Consider the following 26709-nt stretch of genomic DNA (forward strand, 5'->3'; position numbering starts at 1 on the left):
GAATGTCACCCGGCAACCCATGGTCCAACAGGCTTTGTAACCCTGGCTGATGCTAAGAAAGGCTTCCTACAAGCTTCCATACACAATTTTCTACCTGTATCTGTCACATCTTTGCAAGTACAGCTTTTTGTGTGTCCCTGAGGATGTACTTATGCACTTTGAAAAGTCAGAAGACACACTGACACTAGATAAAAGCTGGATGCTGTTAACATGTTTCATCAGAGTCTAGACTGAGGTGAGGTAGCTGAGGTCCTTCAGTCCAAAATTCTCTCAGATCCAATATTGACCTATTTGTCTTTTGGCTTAACGTGCCAGGTGAAGTTCTGCAACCTCAGGGAAGACTTAGTTCTTACAGAAAGTATTTGGTTTCCATAATGGAATGTCACAGGTGCTTTCTTCTCAACTGCAATAGTATCAGTTCCTCTGCCTTTATATAAAACATAGCAGTTAGAGAACTCAAGTTCAGGGATGAAGGGTTTCATGTTTCCTCCTCTTCCAGACTATCAACTATTCTATGTGTAGGCTTCTTCCGCTCTTCCTTTTGAAGCTCTACCATCAAGGTTTAAGGTTATTCAGGCCAGAGAAAAGAAGCAGCAGGGAGCATGACTGTAGCCTCCCATAAGAACATTGACTTACGTGGGGTAATTCTGGATCTCTGGCTTCCAGGATTCTTTTAGCACTTTTACATTAAGAATAAAATGCATTAATGGGCTTTTGAGAATTCCTGAGATACGACCTGAATCAGAGAAAGAGCCTATTTGCCATTAAACATAATACCTTCTTGGCAGCCATTCCTCTTCTGCAACCTTTGGCTCTGAGATCTGTTTTGAAGCGGCAAGAGACATTTTGGAAATCTTGTAGTCAGCACCTGTAGACCCATGAATCGGGCCCATCACATACTGTTTTGTAGCAGTATTTTCCCCAGTATGTTGCATGTACTTTGCATACACAGCACGGTTCCTTAAGTGTAGACTGTCCATCATTGGTTATTTGAATCATTGTGTAGTGTGTGAAACTGGAAAGGGCTTAAATTCTGTTTGTATTTTAAATAACTGTCTTGGCAGTTACACAGTCTATAGTGTTTATGTTTTCATGGAATGCAGTATTTGTGACTGATGTTAAAATGACTGGAGCAGAAATCAGATATGGCTGAGCAGGTTCTAGAGTTGATCTGGACTGGGCCAGACTTGCACCGCAGCGGCTGTCAAGGGCATTAGGAAGGGTGCCACTTAGCACTGTACAATTTGTCTGCTACATATATGCAATATATTACTTGCTGACGGCAGCTTGGCAACTTTGGCCTCAAACAAGCAACCCAAATTCTGATCCCTTTACTACTTCACAGAGTTAGTTCAAATTCCTCTGACACCACGCTCAATTCTTGTTAGCAGCCAGCCTGCAGAAGCTAAGAGGTGAGCTTATTTTAAGCAGACTTAGATTTTGTATTAGATGAAAGCCCCACCCCAAATCCTGATCTTAACTTTTTAACATTGCATTACCACTAGCGTACAAGCCAAATGTCTATACAGATATTTATGTTCCAACTGCCAAATGGAAGCTCATTTTTTTCTTCTGATTTATGTTACGTTTTACAGACATGGGTAACCCGTGCAGGATATCTTTCCCACAGAGTAAAACCAATGTAAATTCACATGACTCAGGGATTTGTTTCAATGCTCATGTATAAACTCTCATTAGAAATGATTATGCTTGAAGATCAAAAGAAAAGTACACTTGCTTGTATTAAAGTTTAATGCATAATTCACATTGTTAGAACAAAAAACAAAACAGTGGTGGTTGTTATGACAAAGATTAAACATTGGCACTACTAACCAATTCTCATAGAGGATCCCTCATTTCATGGCATCAGCTGTGCACTGAGATTTCCTCTTGAGTATGTTGTGCCACTGTCTCAGAGATTTTCTGACCCCTCCCTGACTGGATGAGTAATTCCCCTGTAATGACAGGATTGGGGGAGAGTTGGGATACCCTACCACTGCTGGTGGCTCCAACACTCAAGAGAGAGACCTCTCAGTGGAAGCAGAGTGTAAAATAACCAAAGCCAATTGTTTATACAAGTAGGATTTCAGATTTGGCATGCTCCTACATGGTCCCAAACTCTCACTGCCTTCAATCTCAATCTACTTTGAGCCTTAGTATAAAGAATAGACCCCTGGTAGAAGTCACCCGGCATGACTGAATTCAAGACCTTGATTTCTTGTTTTATATTTATCTGTATTTTACCTTCTCTACTCACTGTTAACTTTCTTACCAAAAAGCTTCTTACTTAAATAAGCAGGTTTGATGTGAGGGAGGCATAGGTGAAATCCATTTTCTGTGTCGGCAACCAAGACAAGCACAGGAAATGAAACCCATGCTTGTAAACACAAATCGAGTTTAGGAATTATAATCTTGTGTGTGGCATCATCTGTGGCCTGTTACACAGGGCAGTGGGGCTACTTCATCTGCATAAGAGAGGACCCCTAGGTACCTGCTGCCTTCTCACATTCCAACCTTTCACATAAAGTAGGAGTTGGGCTTTTTATCTTCATAGCATTTATTGGCTTTTCCTATGTCAACATTTAAAGGGTCAGCAATTTGTAGCATCTACCTTCTGTTGTTTATGCTTCTTTCAAAAAACTGTCTGTTTCACTAGCTGAGCTTACTTAATTTCTTTCTTGTCTAGGTTTTGTTGTTTGGTTTTGGGTTGGTTTTTTTTCTCCCTAAGAACAACAGCAAACCTTGAGTTTAAAGTTTAGGAGTCTTAATTCATGTCAAAGTGTCACCTCTCTTCTCAGGGAGGTCCATGGCACAGAATGAGACCAAATGACATTTGACAAACATTCTCTCCGGCACAAATTCACAAAAAATTGTGAATATTCTCATTATCATTTTAGTAATATTCCTGTGCACCAGTACTGATACAATACACCTGATTCAGAGCTGAGTAGCTGCCTCAGTTTCAGGCACATTCTACCTGATTCAGATCTCTGTAAGAAAACTGTAAATCAGCTCTCTATTCTTAGGGTGCCTTCTGAAGACCCTGCTGCTCTGCACACCCTTCTGTACAAGTCTTAGAGACTCCTCTGTCAGGAACTAATATTGCTGAATTAGAATGGGTACTATTGCTTTGAGTGGTACGAAGTCAAAATACAAATGGACTATGGATGTTTAAGAGGACAGAGCAGAGCTTTAGTTTTCTTTTCCTTTTGTTTATAACAACCCGCTCAAAATATTTACGATTGAGAAGCTGGTATTTTCTCCAGTGAAGGACCTATTGTCCACTTCAAGGCACTTGAGAACTTACTCGGAGTATACACTGGTTAAATTGTTTGGTTTCAGTGGAGTGCAAATGACATTGCTATTCTGGAACTGATTATATATACATGGCTGTTGTGGGGTTTTTGTTGAGAAAGAAAAACCTGTAATGAATTAAATATGCTTCATAAGAAAGAAGTATGTCAAACATTGGGCTGAATTAACCTCATATTTTACAGAAAGATTTAATTTTGTTGTTTTCACCTGTGAGACTTTGGACTTGTCTACACACAAAATTATGCCAAAATACTTATTAGGTACACTGCAGTAATTACTCTCTTCTAAAACCATGTGTAGACAAATCTTATGCTGGCATAAAAAAATCACTTTATTGAATTATTTTAATCCACTTTGAAAGTGGATTAAGTGAAACCAGGAAACAAACTCGGTCATTCCAGAATGAATAAGCTACCTGAACAGTTCTGCTTTACATTTACATCAAACCTTATACCAGCATAATTTTCCTGGACTTAGGACATATCTGCATAGCAAATGAACGTGTGATTATAGATGATAGACGTACCAACCTTTCCTTTACTCTCACTGGCATGAGTAACAGCAGTAATGAAAGATGTTAGCTGAGACTTCAGTACAGTCTATTAACTGGAGCATGCATGCAGTTGGTTGTGAACAGCCTCTGCTGAAATCCACCTCATCACACCCTCACTTCAGACACAACTCACATCCCTTAGGCCGGTATCGTGGTTGGGAATGCCTCCCTGGATCTCTGGTGCGTACACACACCAAAAATTGCGTATGCTATAGGACTGTGCAGCTGAACTAAATGGAAAACAGGTGAATTTAACTTCAGAGGTTAATCACATTGGAGAAGAAGCATGCCTCACACATCTTTAATATACACACCTTTGACAACCACATGAAGTGTCAGCTGTGCGACTGCAGAGGCCAAATTAAATAAGCTGTAGAGAAGCACAACTCAGTTGATTTCACTAGGGCTGATTTTGGCTCCATAGGTGAGATGTTGCTTATTTGACTAATACTTGTTTTGTTGCCTATCTGCTCAGTTATTTTAATGAAATTAATGCATTTTAATGCTCCTTTAAGTGCATTCCAAAAATAGCAATTTGATTAACTAATTCACTTTGAAAAGTGTAACAATCACAACTTAAAATCTTCCTGTTGGCTGAGGTATGGAATAATTGCAAATAGCATCTTGGGTAGCTATGCCATACCCTTCATCCTTTCAAACAAACTCCCCACATCAATCAGAAAGAGCCTCACTTAAAAATGAATGGTGAAATACAGACAACAACCAAGCTGTACACAGTGCTTTTCAAGTCTAAAAAAAAAAAAAAAAAAATATTAAAAAAAATCAGTAATGTGCTGTGCTGAGGCAATATACTTAAGACAGGTAAGAATTTAGTTTAAAAGCAGTTCAAAACAATTCCAAAACAGAAACAGGAAACAAACTTGTCTTTCTAGCCAAGCTACAAAGCCTCTTCAGTAGCTTGGGTTTAAAAAAAAAAAAAAAAAAAAAAAAAAAAGCTTTCAAGTTCAGGCTCCTTAAAACGATGCTTGGACTGTACTACATTTCAAGGACTTCTGTTTTCCCCAACTCTTTTTCCAGTTGCAACAGATGATCTAGCCATTTATAATAAAGTGCTTTCTGAGACCACAGAGGCCAGCAAGAGAAAAGGTGTACACTAATTTCTACTCGATTTAACTTCATAATAAAAACTGGAATTGCAAAACCTGATTAGTAACAATATTAAGCAAAGGCAATTTTCCCTTTTATTGTATTTAAATTAGGAAAATGAAAGTGTTAATGCTAATATTAAGGCTGAACACAGAGGCAGTTGCAAAAAAAAAAAAACACAACAAAGTTGTTTCAGCCCTGCTGGGTGTCCCTTCGTGAACCCCACGGCGCTAGTTACGTGTGCATCAGCAATGTAACTCCTTATTGCATAGGTGGTGCGAAATGCAGCATGGAAGGGCTAGACGTGGCTTTGGGTGCTGCTGGGATGCTGTGGTGGCTGTGCAGGTGGTGCGGTGTATCAGCAGCGTGGACTATTAACAGTGCACATGGGACAGCTGATCTTTAGCTAGGAGGCTCTTAAATTTGAGCTGCAGCAGATAGTTTCTTTGCAAGCGAGGCCTGGTCCTGGTCATACTTTCACATGTGCACTAAGTCCAACACGTGAAAGGTGCCCTGACTTCAGCAGGACCACTCACACGGACTCACAGGATTTACCTTTTAGAAGTAGAAAAACGCAGGGAAGAAAAGCGTAGGCGGCTTTCCAGCCCCTACCATCCCTCCTGGCAGCACTCGGGGCCTGCAGAGTGGCCAGGCTGACTGCAGGCCCCAGCTTGCTCTCTGTTTTAACGTAAAACGTCCCGCTTTCAGAAACAGATGCTCCGCAACCCTGGCAGCAGAGGTAGGGAGAGAGGGCTTGAAGCCGCCCGTGCGCCCGTCCTGCCCGGCTTTGCGCCAGTCTTCTGCCTTCTCCTCAGCAGCGACGCCATTGTGCTCGCCCCAGTGCCGCCGTGCCTCCCCGGGCCCCGCAGCCGTGGGGGGCCACGGGGACACCCCGAATGTAACCCCACTGCCACGGGGCTCCGTGCGCTGGGGGCTTCGCCCACCCCCCCCCCCCCCTCGCGTTCCCCTGCAGGGGCGCGGAGGGGAGACGGCGGCGGCGGGGGAGGCGCGGCGCCGGGCCTGCTCGGCAGCGGCTGCAGCGCCAGCAGCCCTGCTCCTCGCCGACCTTCCTCCTCGCGTCGCGGGTGCCTTTTCCTTACTTATTATTTCGTTTTCAAATTTCTGCGGCTCCCCTCCCGCCCCCCCTTCGGCCTGGCAAATGGCCTGGCCGGCGGCTGGCGGCGTGTGCGCGCCTGTGTGTGTGTCCCCGCGTCCCCTGGGCGAGGTGTCCCGTCCGCCGCCGGAGGATTCGGCCGCCCGCATCCCGGCGGCTTGGCAGCCCCTCCCCGCCCCCCGTTTTCGGTAGGGATTTTTTTTCTTTTTTTTTGGTTTCGGTTCTTTGCTTGGGGTTTGTTGTGGGTGGGTTTGGGTTTTTTTTTTTGTTTGTCTGTTTGTTTTGTTTTCCAGGTGGGACTTGGCGGTGACCGGCGAGGCTCGCCTGGCACTGAATGTCACCCTGAAGGTAAAATGAAAGACACAAAGATGAACGCATGCCTGCTCCCCGCGCCCGCCGGCGAGCGGCCGCCACCATCGCGGGGCGGCAGCCCCCGCCGCGCCCCGGATTTCCTGTCCCCGCTTTTTATTATTTCGCTTAAAAAAAAAAAAAAAAAAGCCAACATCAACCAAAAAAAAAAAAAAAACCCAAACAAAACAACAAACAGGGAAAAAAAAAAAAAAAACAACGAACCAAAACCACAACACCCGCATGCCAAAGAAACGTGCACGTACCCGGTAACGAGCCCAGGAAAAACCCGGCCGCTTCCCCCTTCTCCTGCCAAGTTATCATTGAGAAAACAGACAGGCGGCGTGACGTCCCGGGTCAGGCCGAGTGCGGACCGGCGCTACCAAGGCGGCAGGGAGGCCCGGGGACGCCGCCGGGCCGGGGACGAGGGGCCCGGGGCCGCCGCTGCCCGCCCGCCGCCGCCGCCCGCCCCGCCGGGCCCTTCCCGCCGCCGCCGCCGCCCCCCGCGCCCCCCGCCCCGCCGCCCCGCGCCGCCCGGCCTGCCGCCCGCCCGCCGCTCCCCCCGCGCCGGCGGAGGTCGCGGGAGCCCAGTTAAAGGAGGCGTGTGTAAAGATTTTGCAATGTCCCTGCATGGTGTTGTAGACTTTCCTAGCAAAGAAACCGGCTTCGGCTTCTTTAAAATCCCTGACGACTCACCTGATTAACCTGCCTGCGGTTCTGAGCTGACCAGGTAAAGCAAGCCCCCTCCTCCCCACCCTGCACCCCTGCCAGCTGACATTGCAGCGGGGGCATGTTATTGCTGGGAGACGAGCCGCTGCCAGAAGTGCTCCCCCCTCCCCCCCTCCCATTCCACCTTCAGACCTTGCCAATTGCACTTGCTCAGAGTCATTCCCCCCTTATTCCTCCCCACCCCCCTAAAAAAAAAAATCAGCTTCGTAAAAAGCCGCACAACAGTACCAGCCGCCCAGGGTTTAGTGGTTCTCGTCTCTCGGACAATTATTTAAAATTACTGGCTCGGGGGGGGGAGGGGGAGAGTGGAGATTTTTTTTTTTTTCCTGATAAATCCTACCCCAGCAGGTCTTGTCCTCCTTCCCTCCCCCCCCCCACCCCACTTTGCCCGGGGTCAGGAGTGCCGGGGAAGTGACGATCCTTTAGCCAGCAAGACTTTGGGGTCGGGGTCCCGGGGTGGCTCTGGCGGGAAAGGGGATCGGACTCTCAAAGCCGGTGCCGGGTCGCGTGTAATCGTCTCGGCAGCTGCCCGGGTCGCCCTGCCCCCCTGCCCCTTCCTTCCCCCAGCCCTCCCCGGGGTGCCCTTTCGGCAGCCCCGGAGTGTCCCGGCTGCGGCGCGGCCCGGGCAGCGCCGAGGAGAGGCCGGCGAGGCGGGAGGTGGGGGTAGGGGGCCGTCCTTGCCCCCGTTCCCGTCCCTCCCTCGCTGCCCTCTCCTTCCTGAAACACTTCTGCGAGCGGCTGGCAGGGGCCGAGCAGGCCCGGTGGGAGCGCGGCAGGCGGGGCGGGGGGCACTGCTGCTGCCGGGGGTGGCTTTACCGCCGTCCTGGGCTGGCTGGGGCGGCAGCGTGACCGTGCCCGGACGGGACGCGCTTGGCTCGGCGGCTGCCGTCCTGTCGGGACCTGCGGAGGGACCCGCAGGCACAAAGGCAGCGGGGCCGCTCGCAACCGCATCAGGAGGGGTGAAGGAAAGTGTGGAAAGTCACCGCACTGCCTTCTCCTCCTGGTGCTTCACCCTCCCAGCCCCGGCCGTGGAGGAGTCTGGATGTCACCGGGCTGCGAGGACATTTTTTTTTCAAGTATTATTATTTTCCCGCGGGTATTAATGCTGTGAAGGAGCTAGTGGTCTGGAGGTATATTTTGAAGTGCTGCAGAGGAAGCACTCCGAGTACTTGGTCTAGTTAATACATTTCTCGTGATACCAACGAAGAGAGGACTGCATTGGGAGATGACTAGATAATGGGGGAGGCAAGTAAAAATGAGCAGAACAAGAAGGAAAGGAAAATGAAGGTGAATGGTAGTGTGGGAAGGCAGGCACTGAAAAGCCTGCGCTCCTCGCCTGTAATCCCCCCCCCCAGGCCCCCCAGTCCTGTCTTTTCACACTAGTAAGGAGACTCTAACAGCAAACATAACCCAACCGAATAACAGATGACAACCCACCCCTCCCCCCCAGCATATATAATAATTTGTGCCTGGGGCGAAATCTGAATGCCCTTTGTATAACACCAGCAAAGTTTTAAGCATTTATTAGGCACCTTGTCTCAAATACAAAGTGTAAAACTTGCCTGATACGTTTTGGTGTTACTTCCCTGTTTTATTTCTGAGGACAAAATGTTCTGGTGTAGCATACTTACCCTCGCTTTCAGGATGGGTTTACAATGTAACCTACATTAGGTTATACATGGTGCCTGCCGTTGCATTTCCACTGAAAACAGCCAAAGACTTAGAATGACGAAGCGACTCGTGGTTGTGATCTTCCTTGTCTTGAGAGCATCAAAGTAGCTGTGGTTCTGCATGCTGGAGGGGGGGGCAGTCTGTGGCATGAGGGGTTTCATGTCTGCACAGGAATCTGTCAGGTCTCCTTTTAGAGGACTTTACAGTTTAAAATGTGCCAGGGGCAGGAGAAGGTAAACATGACATTCAGTGTGCTCATTATCAAAATAAGGAAAACAAATCTATTGCATTAACTGCGTGTGCAGTATCACAGTTATTCCACAGTATTTTGTCAGAAATTAAAAGGTTACCACTGGAGTACTATATCCCTATCTCAAGCCTGGCACCACTTACTACTGCAACGGTATTTCAGTATTAAGTGATCTTAGAGATATTTCATCTTTCATTTTGAATCCTGAATTTGAATCAGCATTTGAATGTCAGGGCTGTGAGATAAGGTGTAACAAACTAAGTAGACAGCTGAAGGGCTCCTGGTGAAGGTGTTGCTGAGAAGGATATCTTGGGCCGTTCGCAGTAACCTTGTTTACAGGGACGTTTCAATTGCAACCTGAATTTCAGCAAGAGGCTGCCTGGACTAATGCCTGCATGCCTGAAACCCATCACAAGTGTCTTTGCACTCTAAACCTTCTCTCTGCCTCCCTGGCATGCTTGCAAAAACTTTTCTGGAAGGTTAGAATGATTTTCTGATACGAAAATTAAGATGTTTTCCTAAGAGGGACACTGCTCTTTGAACTCGTGTGTATTAGAAACAAAGTATTAATGAGGTTTGTTTTTTTGTTGTTGGTGGTTTTTTTTGTGGTTTTTGTTTGTTTGTTTGTTTGTTTTCTTTTGTTCCCTGATGTGTCAGGATCAGTAGTTACACCAGTCTTTTTAACTTCACGTATGTGGCTTTGATTTATTATATTTAAGTCTCAGCAGTTCCGAACCTATTTTGCAGCACGTGAAGTCTGTTCAAGTCAGAATGTGAAAAGGTGGATATTGTAACATGGAACAGTTTTGTAGTCATCTGCTAATTTTTTGTTTCCTTTTCCTAAAGCTGTTCCAGGAAAATCACGTGCATTTAGTGAGTGGGTGCTAAATGCCAGCAGCCACATTGATGAAGAAAAATGCTGTTGAAATACTTTGGAATAATAAATAGGATACGTAATGGTCAACCACAAGATAAAAATTTTACACAGTGTTTTTATGGCTCTAAATTGGCTGCATTGTAAACCAAGCTTAGTACTCTATTAAGTCATCAGAGTTTTCAATTATTTAAGATTTCTAGTCAAGCTCTCTAATATAGTCTTCATCATGCATATCAGAAAACTATACATAAGATTGTAATTCCTTGTTGTTGGTATGTGAGGGCTTTGTTGCTGGGATTGTGAAGGGGGAGTGTTAATTTTGACTCACCAGGACAAATATTACAAAGCATGCACACAGAAAAATGATACAGAAGTAGCCCCAGTCCTGTGAAATGGGGATAGTTACAGCACTGAAATGTACCTAATACAATTTGAGATCTACTCACTAAGAAACCTTGACAGTATCTGCCTTGCAGGTACCATGCATTTGGAAATACTGTTTCTCCATTTAAATGCAGATCTTCAGTTTTCTCCAGGGGACAGTTGGCAAATCTTTTGATTGAACCACAAGTACTAGGAAAACAAACTGAAGATTTACCCATGAACAAGAGACCCTTTTAAGCCTGCCTTTTTGAAATAATGGTTATAAAATTTCATAATATTACAAGTTTATATCGATTTTGATTGCCTTTCCAAAAGTCATGGAGAAAGAACAGTGTCTTTTACTCAAGGTAGGCCCACATTTGCACACTTGTTTAGCAGTCTTTGGAGAGATAAACATTACAAATAAGTTCTTTGTTTTTACATGGGTATTGTGTTTGCATTATAGTTTCTTCAAATGGACAGAGCAGTCTTGCTTTGATTTTGACCTAGATTCCTCCTGATTATTCCTATACAGCTAGTACCTGCTTATTTCCCGCTGTGAAAATAGGAGAACAACTGTTGCTATCTAGCTGGGGCTGCATAGGCAATAGACGTGCACATCCAGTCATCTCCCCTCCTCCTCCAAGGCTTCATTAGCAATGGATAAAACAGTGCTGCAGTCCAAAGAGGGTGCAAGTCAATATCTTCTCTCCTGTGAATTTTTGTTCTTTTGAGGGTTTGATTAAAAGGAAGACATGGGGGGGAGGGGAAAGGTGGAAAGAGTGAATTCCTCCTTAAAGGGGCTTGTCCCAGCCAGTCCAGTTTTCTAAATTGTTTGCCAGCTGCTTAGTTTTCCGTCTAGCCCAAGGCATTAAATGCCCAGGAGGAAGGGAACAGGAGCTCCCTCTTTGGGGTGCAGGCAGCACAAAGTTGCCTGGTGCAGAGGAGACAAAAGATCTTGACCTTTTTAAGCCTGGTTCCATGTCCTGCATGTATTCCCAGCCACTCTGACCTCTCCACCATGGGGGAGGGATGCTGCCTGGGAGATGCTGCCCTTGTTCCTGTGCCAGAGCCATGAGGTTGTGGAGATGGCATCCACACCGTGCTCAGCTGTTAATGGCGTATAACCCATTGGCCTCAGTAACCCAGAGAAAACATGCACTTCAGCCTCTGCATGGAGTTCAGGCAGATCAGCAAAGTCCAGCCTTACATGCATCAGTGTTAATGGCAGAGCTCCCATTCAGCTTAACTGACATTCCTATAAACATCTACAGGTTTGTGTTTCTAGTGGAAGCTACAGCTGAGTGGACTTCTTAAATGAATGTTTTGCATACTGAGGTTGAAAGGACAGTTGAGCCTGATACATTATCTTATCATCTGTGCTGTTCTTTTGACATAATTTGAATTACTACAAGCATATATGACGAGGAGATTAGGTGCAAGATCTTTACACACATATTTTTTTGTTATCAAGTTGATCAGTGGAGATGTTACTTCTCTGAAAACCTAAGTCAAGTCTAGGCAAGCGCAAACCTGCACATGCATATACAAGTTGAGCAGGGCCTATCCTTTATAATACTTTTTTTTCCCTTTTCTATCTGAACAAGATCTCTTATTATAATCCAAACATTAGAAAATGGAACTTTTCTCAAACAGCTTTTCTGTTGGGGAATCTAGTGGCAGTTGCTTTGAAGCATGTGTAATTGATTATCATACATTTATTTTAAAAAGGAGACATAACAAGGAATCTAACATGATGTTTTAGAATATATCTTATCCCCACAATGTTCTTGAGGGAAATGTAAGGTTGCAGGCATCATTTCATGCCCTGTATGTTTTTGAACATAAATCAAAGAAATTGTTGGAGAGTTATAGATGTTCATAGCAACTGTAGCTATAATAAACACATGCAGTATATATTTTCCAAGCTATTTTGTATGGGTGAAAAGCTGAAGCTGGCATTCTGTATGAACAATTCAACTTAATCACTGAAAATTTATTTCCTAGTTAGCATGGATTACCAGTGTAGCATGAAGTTGTACACCTTGGTTTAAGTTCATCTGGTTGTGAAGCTTCGGTTAAAATTGGGGAAGAATTTAAATTGGATCTAAACACTTTGAATGAATGATTCCAAATGTCAAATTTGTCATGATGCCTCCATGGTGATATTTATATTTACATTATCGCCTATATTGGTTTCAAAGTATGCTTGATACTTTGGAGAGCATTTTTAATTGTACACATAACATAAAATGTGGGCTTAGTAAAAACACAAAGAATGAGAATCCTGGACAATCAGGTAGTATAGAGCTGCTGCTGAAAACACCACCTAGCTTAGGCATACACATTTTGATGATTGTATCGGTTTTGGTTGCAAGTCCTAATGGATCAAAATGGAGAAGTGACTGTTATGGAGGAATTTCAGTGAGGGCAGGCTAGCCGCTTGGTATGTGAGGGCAAGGAAAGCATTCCATACATTGTGAAGATCCAAATGCATAAAAATCCTAGAAGGAAAATCTGGTAGTTACAGTTAATGTGTATGGGGACAGACTAGCAATAGGACCCTCAGGGCCTGTGCAGAGATCAGGCAGGTTTAGATGAACCAAATTTTGGACTTGGTATTTAAGCAAAATCCTAACTGTCTGAATAAAAGAGGTAGGGTGTGTTTCTTGGACTCTGGCCTTCCAGCTGTAGTTCTCACTACTCTGTGTACTCCTATTGTATTCAGAGATTGATTATTAAAAATGCTACTGCTACTGAAAATTTTCAGACTAGCTAAAATGTTTGACTTTTAAAAGTGTCACTGTGTTTCTGCTGGACTTCTGTTTTATTGTGTTCCTCTTTTATTACACGAGCCAGAAATCTCTTTTTAAAAGAGAAAGCTGGTTTCTTAATACTTGAATCCTGGAAACAAGGCTTTAAAATATACAACAAATATGTTGAGATTGATGCTTGAACTGAGAATTTGCTCTGTTTTACTTGTTTGAAGTATTAGCCTTAAGTGACTTCCTCTTGATGGGGTCTTTGACTTTTTAGACCTGCATGAATTAAGCAAGAAGGTTTCTAAATTGTTAAAAGTGATGGACTACAGGACCATCTTGGGCATCAGTACTAGTTTAGACTCCCTAAGAGGGGTTGGTATCCAAGGGTCACCCTTTACACTGGGCATGGGTGGAGAAGGAATGGAGACCCACAGCTTCTGATATTGCATAAATTTAGGATTGACTTCCCCTTCTTCCTTTCTTGCCTAGCTCTTGCTCCCTGTCCTCTCTGAATACTTTTTGTGGCCTCTCCTTAGTAGCCAGGCTACTTTACTCTGTCCTCTGAAGGTTGGAAAAGGGACTTTAAATTGTTATTATGCTCCTTACTGTATACAACTCTGTGAAAATAAAATTCAGTGAGAAAATAAAAAAGGAAAGAAAAGGAAAAACAGGGTGTTGCAGGTTGAGGTATAACTGGTAAGACTGGGAGGAGAAAGATTTGGCAGTTCTTGTGTGTCTTGTGATCAGGGTCATGGTATACTTGTACAAAAGACGGGATCTGAAGGAGCTGCGTCCCTGAATCCCTACTAACCCAGCTGTGATGAATGGGACATGACTGGAGAGGACGGGTAAGGAGAAGTGGACACTAACCTGGAGTGGATGTCCAGGCACTTGTCCTCTTGACAAGTGTCAGCTGGGCTATGTGGGGTAGGACTGCTGAAAAAAGTCAGTTTGCTGCTCTCATGCTGCATTCAGGAGGCTCAGCCTTTCTGCACAGACGCTTGGGTATTTAGAGGCTCTTGAGGAGGAAACTTCATTCACTGAAATTCCTGCTTCCACATGGATTTTTTTTAACTTGTCTTAAATTAGTGCCTTGAGTTTGACCTGACAAAGAGATGGTTTTACTCTGCTGAATTTCTAACAGAAAAAAAATTCCTTCTTCTGTCGTATTATAGTCAAAAGACACCAGGTGGACAAGGGTTGAGGGCAAGGTATGGAGAGGCTGGTTGGCCGTCTGGGCGCTGGAGCTCAAAGAACAGGTGCTCCAAGGTCACAGCCCTTCTTAAGGCATAGGTGGGAGCTTGATGCACAACCTCAGGTTTTAGCCCTTTACCTTTATCTGACATGTAATCCCTGTCTCGCAGCTTGAGCAACGCAGAAACCATGCTTTTGCAACACACATTAATGTGATGGTGCCAACTTAGGCACGGAAAGCTGAGGTGACATGTCGGAGGTGATGCAGCCAGTCAGTGAGCCCAGCCTGGCAGCCCTGCCTTGCACTCTCTCTCCAGAGAGGAGAGCAAGATTAATTCTGCTGGTGCCACCACACGCTTTCATTATTCTGGGGTGGACAGGATTCATCTCCGAAAGGAGAGAGGCAAATTAGGGTGGAAGTACATGTTGAATCAGTATGGTTATCCTGGTATAAAAGGTGCTTATCTTTAAAAAAAATATCTTTAATGTATTACTAATCAGATTTTGCTTGTTCTTACTTTTTTTAATTGAAGGGAGGTAAGAACATGAACTATAAGTACCTCTGAAAATTTGGCCACAAACCCTTATACTTGTTCGTGCTTGTGAGCATGTGCTCGCATGTGCCATGTGCGTAAGCACACTTGGATGCTGTGTACACACAGGATCTCAATTATTTTGCTGTTTGAATCATAGAGCATGCTGTCTTGATGTACTGTCAGTTTTGGTTTCTGCCCTTTGGAATAAAGTTCAAAATATTAAAGAAATAACACGCAATATACTAGTAGCTAGAATAGTCATAGCACCCGAGGGGAAAAGAGAGTGGTGAATAATGTGTCTTACAAATGCCCAGAAAAAAACTTTTAACTCCTCCAAACCAAACTCTGCAACAGTGCACTTTTTAAAAGGACTCTGTCTGAGGTTTGCTGGTTATCCTGGAGAGAGAAGTAGGTCCTGTTTGGAAAGCAGCATTCAAGCTCCTGTGGTCAGGCTCTGACTCTGTGCCAGGGGAATGTATGGTCCCAGTTACTCTTCGGAGAATCACCTGGGGCTACATTGTGAAGCAACTACATCTAAATTAATTATTGATAATTCTTTAACATCAAATATGAGCATGTGTTCAGAGTATAATTTCCCAGTTTAAGAGTTGAAATCACGCTAGCAGAGGTATTATTTTAAAACATTGCTTTTCTGGTCTTATTAGTTTACTTGGAGAGCCCTAAGAACTGCAGAAACTGATGCAGGTTCCATCAGTCCTGGAGGGCCGAGGCAGAAGCTAAGGGGGCACAAACAGATATTTGGAGTCACACTGGGACTTCATTCAGAATACCACAGTTTGCCAAATTTGGGGTCTTGTACTCCATGGTTTTAGTCCAGTAGGGATCATGCTAAAAGGCTCTAGATAAGGTATTAAATGAAAGAACCAGCCCCCTCCCACTCCCAAAATCTTCAACCTGTACTATGTTTTAGAAAAAAAAGAAAAGGCAAAAAAAAAAAAAAAAAAGTGCTGAGAAGCGTGTGCATGATGCAAGGCAGGCTTGGGATGAATTTAGGATAAACAAGGTGCCTATTGCACTTAATTTAGGAATTCTAAGGCAGAAAATGCCTTTGAGTGCAGCTAACAGCTTCTTGTCTGCAAATGCCACAATCAAGACAAAGCACAATATATTGTGGCAAATTCTGCAGTTCACAGTCGTGACACAGTCAAAACCTCCTATTTCAGTGAGGGAGACTTCTGCTTGTATTGTGGCTGCTTGGGATGCAGGATTTCAGAGCAGCGTTAATAAGAATAACACAGCAAATTTACAGTTTCAAAAGTCCTGCAGGACATGCAGCAAACGCCGGTGATTCAAACTGGGTGAAGTTGTCAAAGGTTGCTTTGCTCTCCAGAGCCTGGCAGTAGCTCCGCTGAAATGTGATGCCATTGGTTTTCAGCAAAGGTTTCCTTCTGCAGGGCTGGGAACAGAGATCAGCTGCTACTGTGTATACACAACTAGGGAGCAAATCAAGCAGCACATTTAAGCAGCCTTTTTAACCCTGAGACTTTCCAAGATTTCTTCTTCATGCAGGAAGTTTCCTTTATATTGTCAGCTGTAGCACTTTGCTCATGTAATGAGATCAGAGCTAAGATCACTGCTGCACAGTAGCAAGACTTCCTTAAGACATTTGTCCTTGAAACTGCACCAAACTCTTGGAAGAACCCAGAACCTGTAAGTATATATGATATAGGTAACAATAGCACAGTGCAAAGCTGCAATCAACCATTATACGATATCCGATTAGCAGGGCAGGAGGGATTTTTTCTTTTCTTTTCTTTTTTTTTTTTTGATGTTATGTTACATTCATTTTCGGTTTGTTCTAAGGAAACAAATCAATTCGGGTTTCTGATACAGTGACTTTGCAGTAGATGAGCTAGTAGTAATATGTTCAGTTTAACTATTTGTTGCTGTCATGTAGTTTGTGGGACAATTATTGTAGCCATCAAGCTATAGAGAACTTTTCTTATGTTTTTAGGCATTTTAAGGGGTTTGGGGGTCCATCTTGCAAATGGACAAAGTTTTTGCTTTGCTTTTTGATTTTGGCAACCCCACCCTACACCAAACTATAAATAACAGGGCAAACAGAATTAGTCTGTATTGTTCTTAGGTAGCAATAAAATGTGTTTGTTTGCAGGCTTAATTTAGTCTTTAAGAACATTGCACTGTTTGGGGTGGGTTTTGTCTTAATTGAATTCTACTCAAGGCTGTCTATTTTGTGTTTTACTATCTTCTCTGTGTCTGTTTAAGTTACTTTGCCGGGACTGCAGTCTGGGTAAACCTGTATTTAAGCACTGTTTATATTCTGAGCACATATCTGGTAAAATAAGTGTTTGAGATTTTATTTTTTTTAAGCCTTAAACAGTATAGTTTTATTAGCAGTGAACGCCAGAGAAGGCACAACATGGATGAATGTCAGACGTAGACCACATAACCTAAGTCTTCCCTGCACTAAGTCCGATCCAAAAGCGTCCAGTTTTACAACAGCGACTAATAAAAGCCTTGAGCTCCTTCACAATAAATTTTTCATACGCAATGATACTTCTGTTTATCAGATTAATTTCTCCCAGGTTAGCCTGATTGATAGCTGGATTGTGGTTTCTTAAGAGCTTTCTCCATGAAACCCCACCGAAGAGCTGCATTCCATTTAACCAGTGAATGTAAAAACTGGTAACCATGGATTCAGCCACCACTAAGTGTCGAGAGCAATGACTTGTTGTAAACAATACAAATGAGCCAGGATAGCAGAAGCAACCAGACATGAAATGATTTTAATAGAAATTACGGTAAAGGTCATGTGATACCGTATCGGCTTGAATTCAGTGTTAAAGGGAAAGTATTTCAGTTTTTTGGGTTTGATTTAAATTGCACATCCTCCGCTGGCATCGCGTTTGCGTAAGACCCCTGGAAGGGAAAATGAAGCAGTTCTTTGGAAATGCCTCTGCTTAATTGCATGTTGTGGCTTAGGCCCTGGTCCTGAAAATGTAGGAATAACTCTAAATCAGTGGGATTATTAATGTACTTAAAATTTAGTATTTGTGTTTGTAGGATTAAGGCCTTTCTAGGTAAGTTACTAGGAAAAAAAAATATTTTTTTTTTCCTAAGGAAGTAATAACCTGTCACCAAAGATAAATCATGGAAATGCAAGTTCTAGTACTCTTGTGTGGTTTGGTTGGAGATTTTTGTGTGCTTGTTTCAATAACATGAAAACAAGTTATATTTATCCCTTAGCTTTTAAATGTTATGACTTTCATCTCTCATCCACCATTCCTCAAATCCTCTTCCTAATTTATAGCCTCTCTTTTGGAGAACTGGTAAACCATCGTGTCAGCTATTATAATACAGCATGGTGATAGGCACATGCAGATCGCATGAGCCGTCGTGTGTCCTATCTCAGGAATTTCCATCCCTACAAAATCTTTGCTGACTCCCAGCTGTCACATGGCTGTCACTCACAAATTCTAACCATAACCAAATCCTGCTTCCTGGGCATGCGCTCGCCAAACCTCTCTACATTCACGCGCGTAGACACAGGCACAAATGTCCTGCTTCAGCGCTTTCTCTGCATAAACGGGTCTGTCCCCCAAGCCTGCTGCATTCCACTAATGCTTCTCCCTTCATTTGTTCCTGGGTGCTACTTCCCTGCTGTGCCTGTGCTGTTTGTGCAAGGAGGAACCTGGATTGGAAGTAGCAGTCAATAAGAAATGCAAACAAAAATAACTTTGCATGGGTTTTTTTATATATATATATATATATATAACAATTCAAATTAGTGTGAATATAAATTTACAACTTTCATGGCCTCCTAAACCTCTCAAAAAATTAACTCTTACAGTTCTGTAGACAGTGCTGTCACCTTGTAGTATACTGATTTACTGTTTTGTGTATTTACTCATCATGATATTTATACTATTGGAAAACTTGGATTATAAGAGTCCTAGACTGGAACTTTGTTATTCCTGTATTTGTAGGTTATTTCTGTATTTTATAGATGTTACATACATCTATGTTGTTTTATCAGTAATTATGATTTATATATTTTTCAACCAGAAGTGCTCCAAACAGTTTCTCATCAATCAGTTACAGCTGACCAGTCTTTGTCAAGCACAGGTTGCAACTAAAATGCATAGGTAGATACAGGACAAGTCATGCTTTCCCTACTCTTCTGAGCTGCCTTGCCAGTTGGAGGGGCGATTGCTTGTGTGAGTTGGGAAGGTAAGATTTAGGTTATACATAGAGTAACAGCAGGCAAAAATAGACTGACTTCTACTGAAATTAAGTATTTTTGAAAAGTAAAAGGAAAGCTCTTAAACAGGAATATCTGAAGGGGAAAAGAAAAAAAAAAAAGCCAAATGGCAAAATATTGTTCTAAGATAGTGTTAAGAGTGTATTAGGGTACTCCTGTAAATCAGACCTGTAAGTATATTAACGCTTTGCCAAAAGGGAGGAGGTGGCTGGACAGAAAAGATATCACTTTGACCTTGCGTATGTATCCTGGGATGAATCCAGAACTGAAAGTAAAATGCAGGTGAAAGCACGGTGAGTCTTAAGACCAATATCCAGGTAAATTGGGGAAACCAAGCCAGCCTCTTTACCAAGAGCTCATTATGAAACATTAGTAATTCCTACACTCCTTGAAAACCAGGTGGGGGACATTTGAATCATTGTGCCTGGCAGAAGAAACCAAGTTTCAATCTGGAGAGATAATGCAGTATTCAGGAGGAAGGAAGAACTGCACTGTGGTCCCATGGGCTTCACTGGCATAGGACAACAGGCAGTTTTCCTTTGCTGAAAGTATCTTCAACATCTTTATGATCTGTGACATATGTGCTTGCCTACTCTCTTGTATTTTGCATCAAATACTGATTTTTTCAATGTAAAACTTGCAGGAGTTAGTGGGTGAGTTGCCAGAGCTCTTTGCTTATCTGCAGATAGGAAGAATGGGAGGCAAGTTCCCTTATTTCTCTCCCAGTTTATCAACTTGAGGTGCTGGCTGATGGGCATCTGCAGGAGACCTAGACCAGAATTCTCAGTTGAAGCAGTGCTCTGTGAAGATGGATTTGAATCCCTAAAATGGAGACCTCAGTGTTTTACCCATAGAGAAATCTCAGTGTGTGCAGTCAGGCAAATATTGCAGTGCATTCTTGGGGATCAGCAGAAATATTTACCATTAAAATAATGAGTAGTAATTAATGATATCCCCCTTATAAGCATAGTAATACAGAATAATAACAAGAAAGTGTGTTTTATTATTGTAGTTTTAATATACTACTTTTATGCAAAGACTGCTTTTGTCAATTAGTTATCTTTTGTGTATGAAAATACTGTGTTGGCAGTCAACTAAATTCAAGTGGTGTAACTACAGGCATCTCTTAAAAAAAAAGTGCAGTCTTGATATGGAGGGACCAGTTGTAGGGAATATAGGGTAAACTGGTATCCACCATCTACTCACACTTTACTTCAGGGTTGAGACAGCCAACAGCACTCCAGGTGAGAAACTAATTCGTAGCTTTTGTCAGGTGGCTATCAGGAACTGGACTGAAACTACTTAATTTCATGGAGCATGGCAAACTAGCTGGTCACTGAATGACAGAATATTGTTCTTTGAATTATTAACTCCGTGTAAGCATCACAGTGTTTTATAAATTTCTGCTCCTTTGTAGTTTTATGTCTTAGCTGGTGTGGGTAACTGAATAATTTTTTTTTTTTTTTTTTTTTTTTTGAGAATTCCTGTAGTAAGTTTGTCTTTTGAACATTTCAGAATGTAGTTCTTCCCATGGGCTATTGAAGACCCATGATTTATGGATCAGAATGTTCTCCAGGTCAGCAAAACTATCGTGAGGCCTAGATACAGGACTGTGATCTGTATCAGCTGCATTAACTTTCCATTAACTTTCTGTGACTAGAACATGTCTTTGATTATTCTGCATTATTCCTTGGTACAAAATAAGGTCGTTCTCTGTGTATTTTAGTTTTAACAGAACCAGACTGTCACTGACCATCAGCTTTTGCATGCATAGACTCTCTCCTTTCTGGCAAGGCTTTAGGCCCAGATCCACAAAAGGATTAGATGCCTTAAGTGGGACTTAAGTGGGATTTAGGCATTGAAAGCCCAAACTGAGATGCTCAATATCCCCACTGAACTGCCACCTAACCTTAGAAGTTGCCTAACCTGTGTGAGTGCCTACATTTTCAATATCCAGCTTTCCCAGGTGGCCAAAAATCTTCTTTGGATGTTCTCTAGCACTTCCATCCTGACAAGGTTGAGCCTCTTTGCTCCTGTCTTTCCCCCACGTCCCAAAAGACTTCAGAAATCAGGAGCTCCTATTGCTCAACAGTGGCTTTCTGAGTGTGATGTATCTCATTTTCTCCAGCTGTGTCCTTGAAGAAAAGGACTCTCCAGTAGGTTTCTTTCAGGAGCATCCTGGGAATCTTGAAGAAGATACCAAAATTATGAAATTTGAGTATCACTGCTTAAACACGTAAGTCCTAGAGAAGAGCTGGAACTTGAGATGTATGTGGCCTTTTTCATCTCCTACTGGCAGTCTTGGATTGTTCTCTGCTTGCTGATGGCAGCTCATGAATTTGCTGTCACTGCACAGGGCTGAGGACTCCATCGTATGGGCAGAACACCTGAAAGCTGGGTACTGGGATGAGAAGTTATTATTGCTCCTAGAAGTTTTCTTGGAGAATTCAGGCCCTAGTGTTTTGTAAAAGCAGTTTTGGGGGGAGCACATTGGTGGAGAAGAACTCTTTTCTGCAAGAAGTCACTTAGGGTTTCAGCTGACTCTGTGATAAATGGTGGATGATTTTGAAAACCAAACTTATTGGAGTGTTCTGTGTGCATACCCAGAAATAATAATCACCTTTTTAGGGCTTCAGCCTCAGGAATTTCTGGAGCTGTGGCTGGATTGATAGCTATCTCGCTCTGTGGAGGCCAAAGCAAATAATGTCTTGTTAGTAGCTGAGTAAGTGGTCCTGTGCCATCACTTATTTCTCAGCTGTACTCGTGACATTTTGTGTGTTCTCAGCCATGTCTGTTGTTTGTTTAAATCCTGCTCAGTTCCTTGATTTATCAGTTTTCTGTAGACTTTTGTTCTAGTAGTCCCAAATGCTATCCTATTTCAAATAGATGCATTCTTATCAGCAAATAGTCTTTCATCAATAACTTTAACTCTTTCACGTAACTCTGCATACATTCACTTTGACCTTCTGGTTTTTTTAATATTGGGGTTTTTTTTGAGGGGGCAGTATTTGGGAAACCTGCTAGAATTTTTCTTCAATCATGCCCTCTTTTTATGCAAAGGTTGTACTGGGATTTGCCTTTACCTTTTATCCACATTAACATATAAGAGCAGATTTTTTAATTTATTTTTTTTCCTGGGAGAACTTCTTCCCAGGGAATTCCTAATTTTCCAGTTTATCAAAGATAGCTAGACTACATGCAACCTTAATATTATTCTTAATATTTTTTATTTCTGCTTTTGATTTATGTACATGCATACAATCCTGAAAACAAAAATACAGAAGATAAAATGTATTTGTATAGAGACATAGCGTAAAAACTACAGAAGCACAAAAAAGATAAGACTCTGACAATTTAGAAACGGCAATCATAGAAAAGCTATATATCGTAGAATCATAGAATGTTATAGTCAATAAACTTTACATATAATAATAAATGCTATGTGTGTTCTTTATATTAAGGTAGCTAACATTTGTAGGATTGTCTATGATAAAGCCATCTTAATAGCTAAGTTGCTAGTGTATTTTTACAACTGATACAGGGAGATCTATTATTTTAATTGAGAGTATATGTTATAAATTAACCTGTAACTTCAAATCCACTACTTTTATGTTTTCAGAATAGCATGCTTGAAGAATTAGACATTTATTTTAGTATTTTTATATATACAATATTGGCTCCTATGCACAACTTTGAGATTTTCATTTTTATTTCTGAATTATTTGTCATGTAATCTCACTGTGGCATTTCGAGGAGAAACAGTTTTGTAAAATTTTTCAGGGACAGTCTTGTGAGTGTTCCTATCTTGCTGTTTTACCTCTTTTTACTGCAGAAGATCTGCTCCTGGACTTCCATGAACACACCATCATGTTATGTGGAGTGATGAAACCAAGTACAAATTAGGTATAGCACAGTAAAGTAATACAAAGAAGCTCATTGCTGTCCAGTTGCAGGAGGCAGTGGGTACTGTGAGTGTTAAATCATTGTACATAATGAAGGTATGACTATTGTATGGAACCAGTTTTAGGTATAGGAAGTTCAGCAAATATTGTGCTGCGGTAGTTGCCAGATCACTTGCGTGCTTGCTAAATCCTACATACAGTGCTTCCGTTTGCTGGGTTACTCATTGAGCTTTTAATAGTCAACTTAATTTTAGTTAAGGTTCAGTTTAGTAACTCTTGCAATTAGTGGAAAATATTGCCAGCATTCATCTGGTAAACCGCATTACATACGATATGTACACGCACGGTACGTGAGGCGGTAAAAGGTAACAGATCGATTCTGATGGATCCCATTGTGACCAGCTTTCAAGGATAAATTACAGAACCTTTTAATTATTGGGGGTAACCTTGCAGAAAATTGAATCTTGAGTTTGCATACAGGAGGAAGTTTGGTCTCCCTTGCTCACCATCACTTCCCAACACTGACAGCGGCTGCGTGTGCTGGGTTTCCCAGCTCCCTGTCAGGCTGCAGGCTTCATGGCAGTGCTGGGGACACGCTGCCTCTGAGGTGGACTTAGAGCCCAGGTAAAAGGGAGAGGTCTTCTTTTTGGGGCAATCTTCTGAGCCTTGTCAAGCTTATTGTCTTTGTCTCTCTGAAGGCAACTGAGGTGAAGGAGGTAAGTCTTCTGCTTAACTCTTTTAAGCCATTTTTGCGGATTGTTTTATGGGTATGGGTAAAGGATTACAGGTGAAATTTTTATTTATTTTTTTTTCTCATATAAAATAGAGATAGGATTTCAGCCAGCCAGATGGCATCATGCAAAATGAAATACTGGGCACAATAACTGTAACTAAGGATTAACCTGAAAATAAAGGTAAAGGTACAATAACCAAATACAGCAAGAGGGTGTTCTTTTCTTTTCTTTTCTTTTCTTTTCTTTTCTTTTCTTTTCTTTTCTTTTCTTTTCTTTTCTTTTCAAGTAGGCTAAAATGTATGTGTCTGGCTGTCGCTGGCAAATGAAGGCCCGTGTGTTCTTACGGGGCGGACACTACAAGGACAGTTTGAACAGAGTCTTGCCCTGACTCTCAGTGGTGCTCGTGGCTGAACTAGGATTTCTCCCTTCCATAAATACCCAAAATGCAGGTTTATCTTACAAAATAAGTAGAAATGGTATAGTAGAGGAGGCATAAGGGCATAAGAAGTCTTTATAATTGTGTCCCTTGGTCAGAAGTAAATGCTGGTTACTTCTGTGTGGGGTGAAATTCAGAAGTGTGTGTGCCGATCCAGTCCATTGGACTTCAAGTCACTGTCTTGAAGCTGTGTTGTGTGTGCAGGGTCCTACCCTGGTTAGAAATAAACTAACTTAAGTAAAGATTTATTTTTTTTTTGGCCATAGAAACCTAATGTAGAAAATTGAAACTGGTGATAGGCCCCTATCGAGTTGGGTGAAGATGCATCAGGAAACTCTGATTTGTAGGAGGACGTAGGTGAGTGAGGATCTTTACATATGAAATAATTCTCCAACTGGATGGAAAAGCATGCAGGATAAAGTCTTAGCTTTACCGAGATCAATGGGACTCAGTCTCAAGATCGTAAATTCTGCATATTCCTGCAGTACTCTTCTCATCAGTGACAGAAACCCTAGTACATACTTCAGCAGAATCCTCACCATCATATTGGGTTTGATCTTTACAGGAAAGGTATCACTGCTAGTAATATTGTGGAATAAAAAAAATACTGCCAAGGCAGGGGTTTTAAAAGTTTCTGTATTATATTTTGACCCTGTTATTTTTAGTCATCCGAGCATAGAAATTAAAATGTCTGTGGGGCTTTTTGCAAAACAGAGCAAGAATTTTTTTCCCCAGTTTTTCCAGTTATAGGAAACTGAGTATCAAGATTTTGGATGCTAATCCTAAGAGGCCTCAAAAAAGGAAAAATAGCAATAACTACTTTATAGGAATATTTGTTCTTTTGTAGAGTATGTGAACTCCCTGACAGAAAGGAGCTATAAGAAATTCCAGGCAGTTATTCCTCTGTGACAGAAGTCTGTATTTAGGCTTCTGTTGATCTCCTTTATTTATAAGAAAACCTTAGAATATAATTTCTAAGTTGTTCAGTTATCAGAAGTGATGTGATAATGAGAACAGAGGATAGGTCACGAGTCGGCAAATATGTGTGAGGAGATGGTGAGCTTAACCTACCAGGTGAAAGAAAGGTTAGTATAGCAACTGCATGAACACTTCAAAGCATGCACCTAGTTTGCTGCACTAACTTAATTATCTCTGCTATAGATATGTTTGACAAACATATCTATAGCCCAGATACTGTTACTTCTCAGTGGGAAATAGCAGAAGGCTTCTGTTTGGCTGCCAGTTGACCAAATCCTTCCTTCTGCTTCCTTGCATTACTCTTCTCAAGGACTTTCCCTGCCCCTTTGCTCCTTTGATGAACAGAAATTTACCCCTTTATTTTTAATGGTGGAAAATATGGGAAGGAAGGGAATGGTGCAGCCTGATGCGATGGGTGTAAAATGATTTTTAAGTGTGTCTGATGAGGATTTAATGCTATTTTAAAAAAATACTGCCTGAGCCAACCAAAAATAAGCTTTCATCGCTTATGCCGAATCAGCCGTATTCTGGTGTCAGCACTATTTCTCAGCAAGCATCTTGCGTCCTCTGTGTAATACTACAGGGTATTTTTGAGTACCCCAGTGTTGTTGACTTTCTCCACAATCACTGTGAGCTGAAATGTAAAGAGGCAGGATTACCCCAGCACTTCCCATCACACAGAAACGCAAGCCGGTGCCCTGTTCTTTGACACTAAAACGTGGCCTGCTGTTGGCAAGCTGTGGGCTTTAATAGGCAGAGACTGTGGGGAACTTTACAGCTTTTCAGTCTCTCTGCTTCTGTAAAGTCTGTTACATAGGTAGGTACAGATCTTGAACATGGTCATTTTTAATTCTTATCCCTGGAATCTGGCTGACAGATTGGGAGTGTGGAAGATGGGAGTGGGCTGAAAAGACAAGTTTAAAACACAGAACGTAGACATACAAACGGAACAAACCAAAAATAAACAGGTGAACACAGAGGGGATCTGTTTTAGGGCCACTCTAATGGCCTGTGGTGAAAATTGTCAGCTTAAAAAGATGCTATTTATGTCTTCTTTGAATTGAGTTTATGCTAACTCACTCATTAACCAGCGGTTCTAACTGGAGAGAATGGAGATAAAATTTTGGTAGGGTTTTTCTTTTTTTTTCCTTTTTATTTTGAACTATACTTGCAAACCTTAATAAAATAGCTTTGACATACGTACTTTTTCATACACAGTTTACATTAGTAACCTCCCTTCTTCAGAAGCGCATAAGCATTGATGTCTGCTAAATCTAGTAAGTTCAAGAATGACTTAAAAATCAGAAATGTGGTTTCATAGGTGTAAATCTGGAATTTATCTGCTGTCTTTTGTGGTGTTAGAGTGGATTCTCACTTTTGTAGCAAGGATCAGAACTTTTTTGTTGACAGAGTAGTTTTCTGATTTGAGAATGCAGGTGAACATTGGTATGTTTCATTGACTCACTTTGCTCTCCCTAATGATTTTCACAAGTAATGCTGAAAGTAACACTTTGAGCTATCCAAATTTTTATTACTTCAATGTTGGCCATTTGACTTTTGTTACAAAAACCTTCTTCTGTGATAATCTCTTCAAGCT

General features: G+C 42.1%; 1 protein-coding gene across 20 annotated transcripts in view; it reads left to right on the forward strand.

Annotated features, from left to right (window-relative positions):
* The window catches only part of ESRRG (estrogen related receptor gamma), a 406125-nt gene that overhangs the window by 13691 nt on the left and 365725 nt on the right, over nucleotides 1-26709 (forward strand). For 4 of the 20 annotated variants that reach the window (XM_051615714.1, XM_051615728.1, XM_051615719.1 and 1 more), the window contains exon 1: nucleotides 7069-7167. The exons of 4 other annotated variants lie outside the window; for them this stretch is intronic. Coding sequence is in view for 3 of the 16 variants with exons in the window: in XM_051615708.1 (XP_051471668.1) it covers nucleotides 16393-16490 (98 nt within the window). In the remaining 13 variants the exon portion in view is untranslated. Of the gene's footprint in view, nucleotides 1-6137; nucleotides 6278-6382; nucleotides 6438-7068; nucleotides 7168-15826; nucleotides 16491-26709 lie in introns of those variants that run through there. 12 more of the 20 variants (XM_051615713.1, XM_051615718.1, XM_051615726.1 and 9 more) reach the window with 9 other exon arrangements.

Source organism: Apus apus, chromosome 3 (genome assembly GCF_020740795.1).
Source record: "Apus apus isolate bApuApu2 chromosome 3, bApuApu2.pri.cur, whole genome shotgun sequence".
Classification (NCBI taxonomy): domain Eukaryota; kingdom Metazoa; phylum Chordata; class Aves; order Apodiformes; family Apodidae; genus Apus; species Apus apus.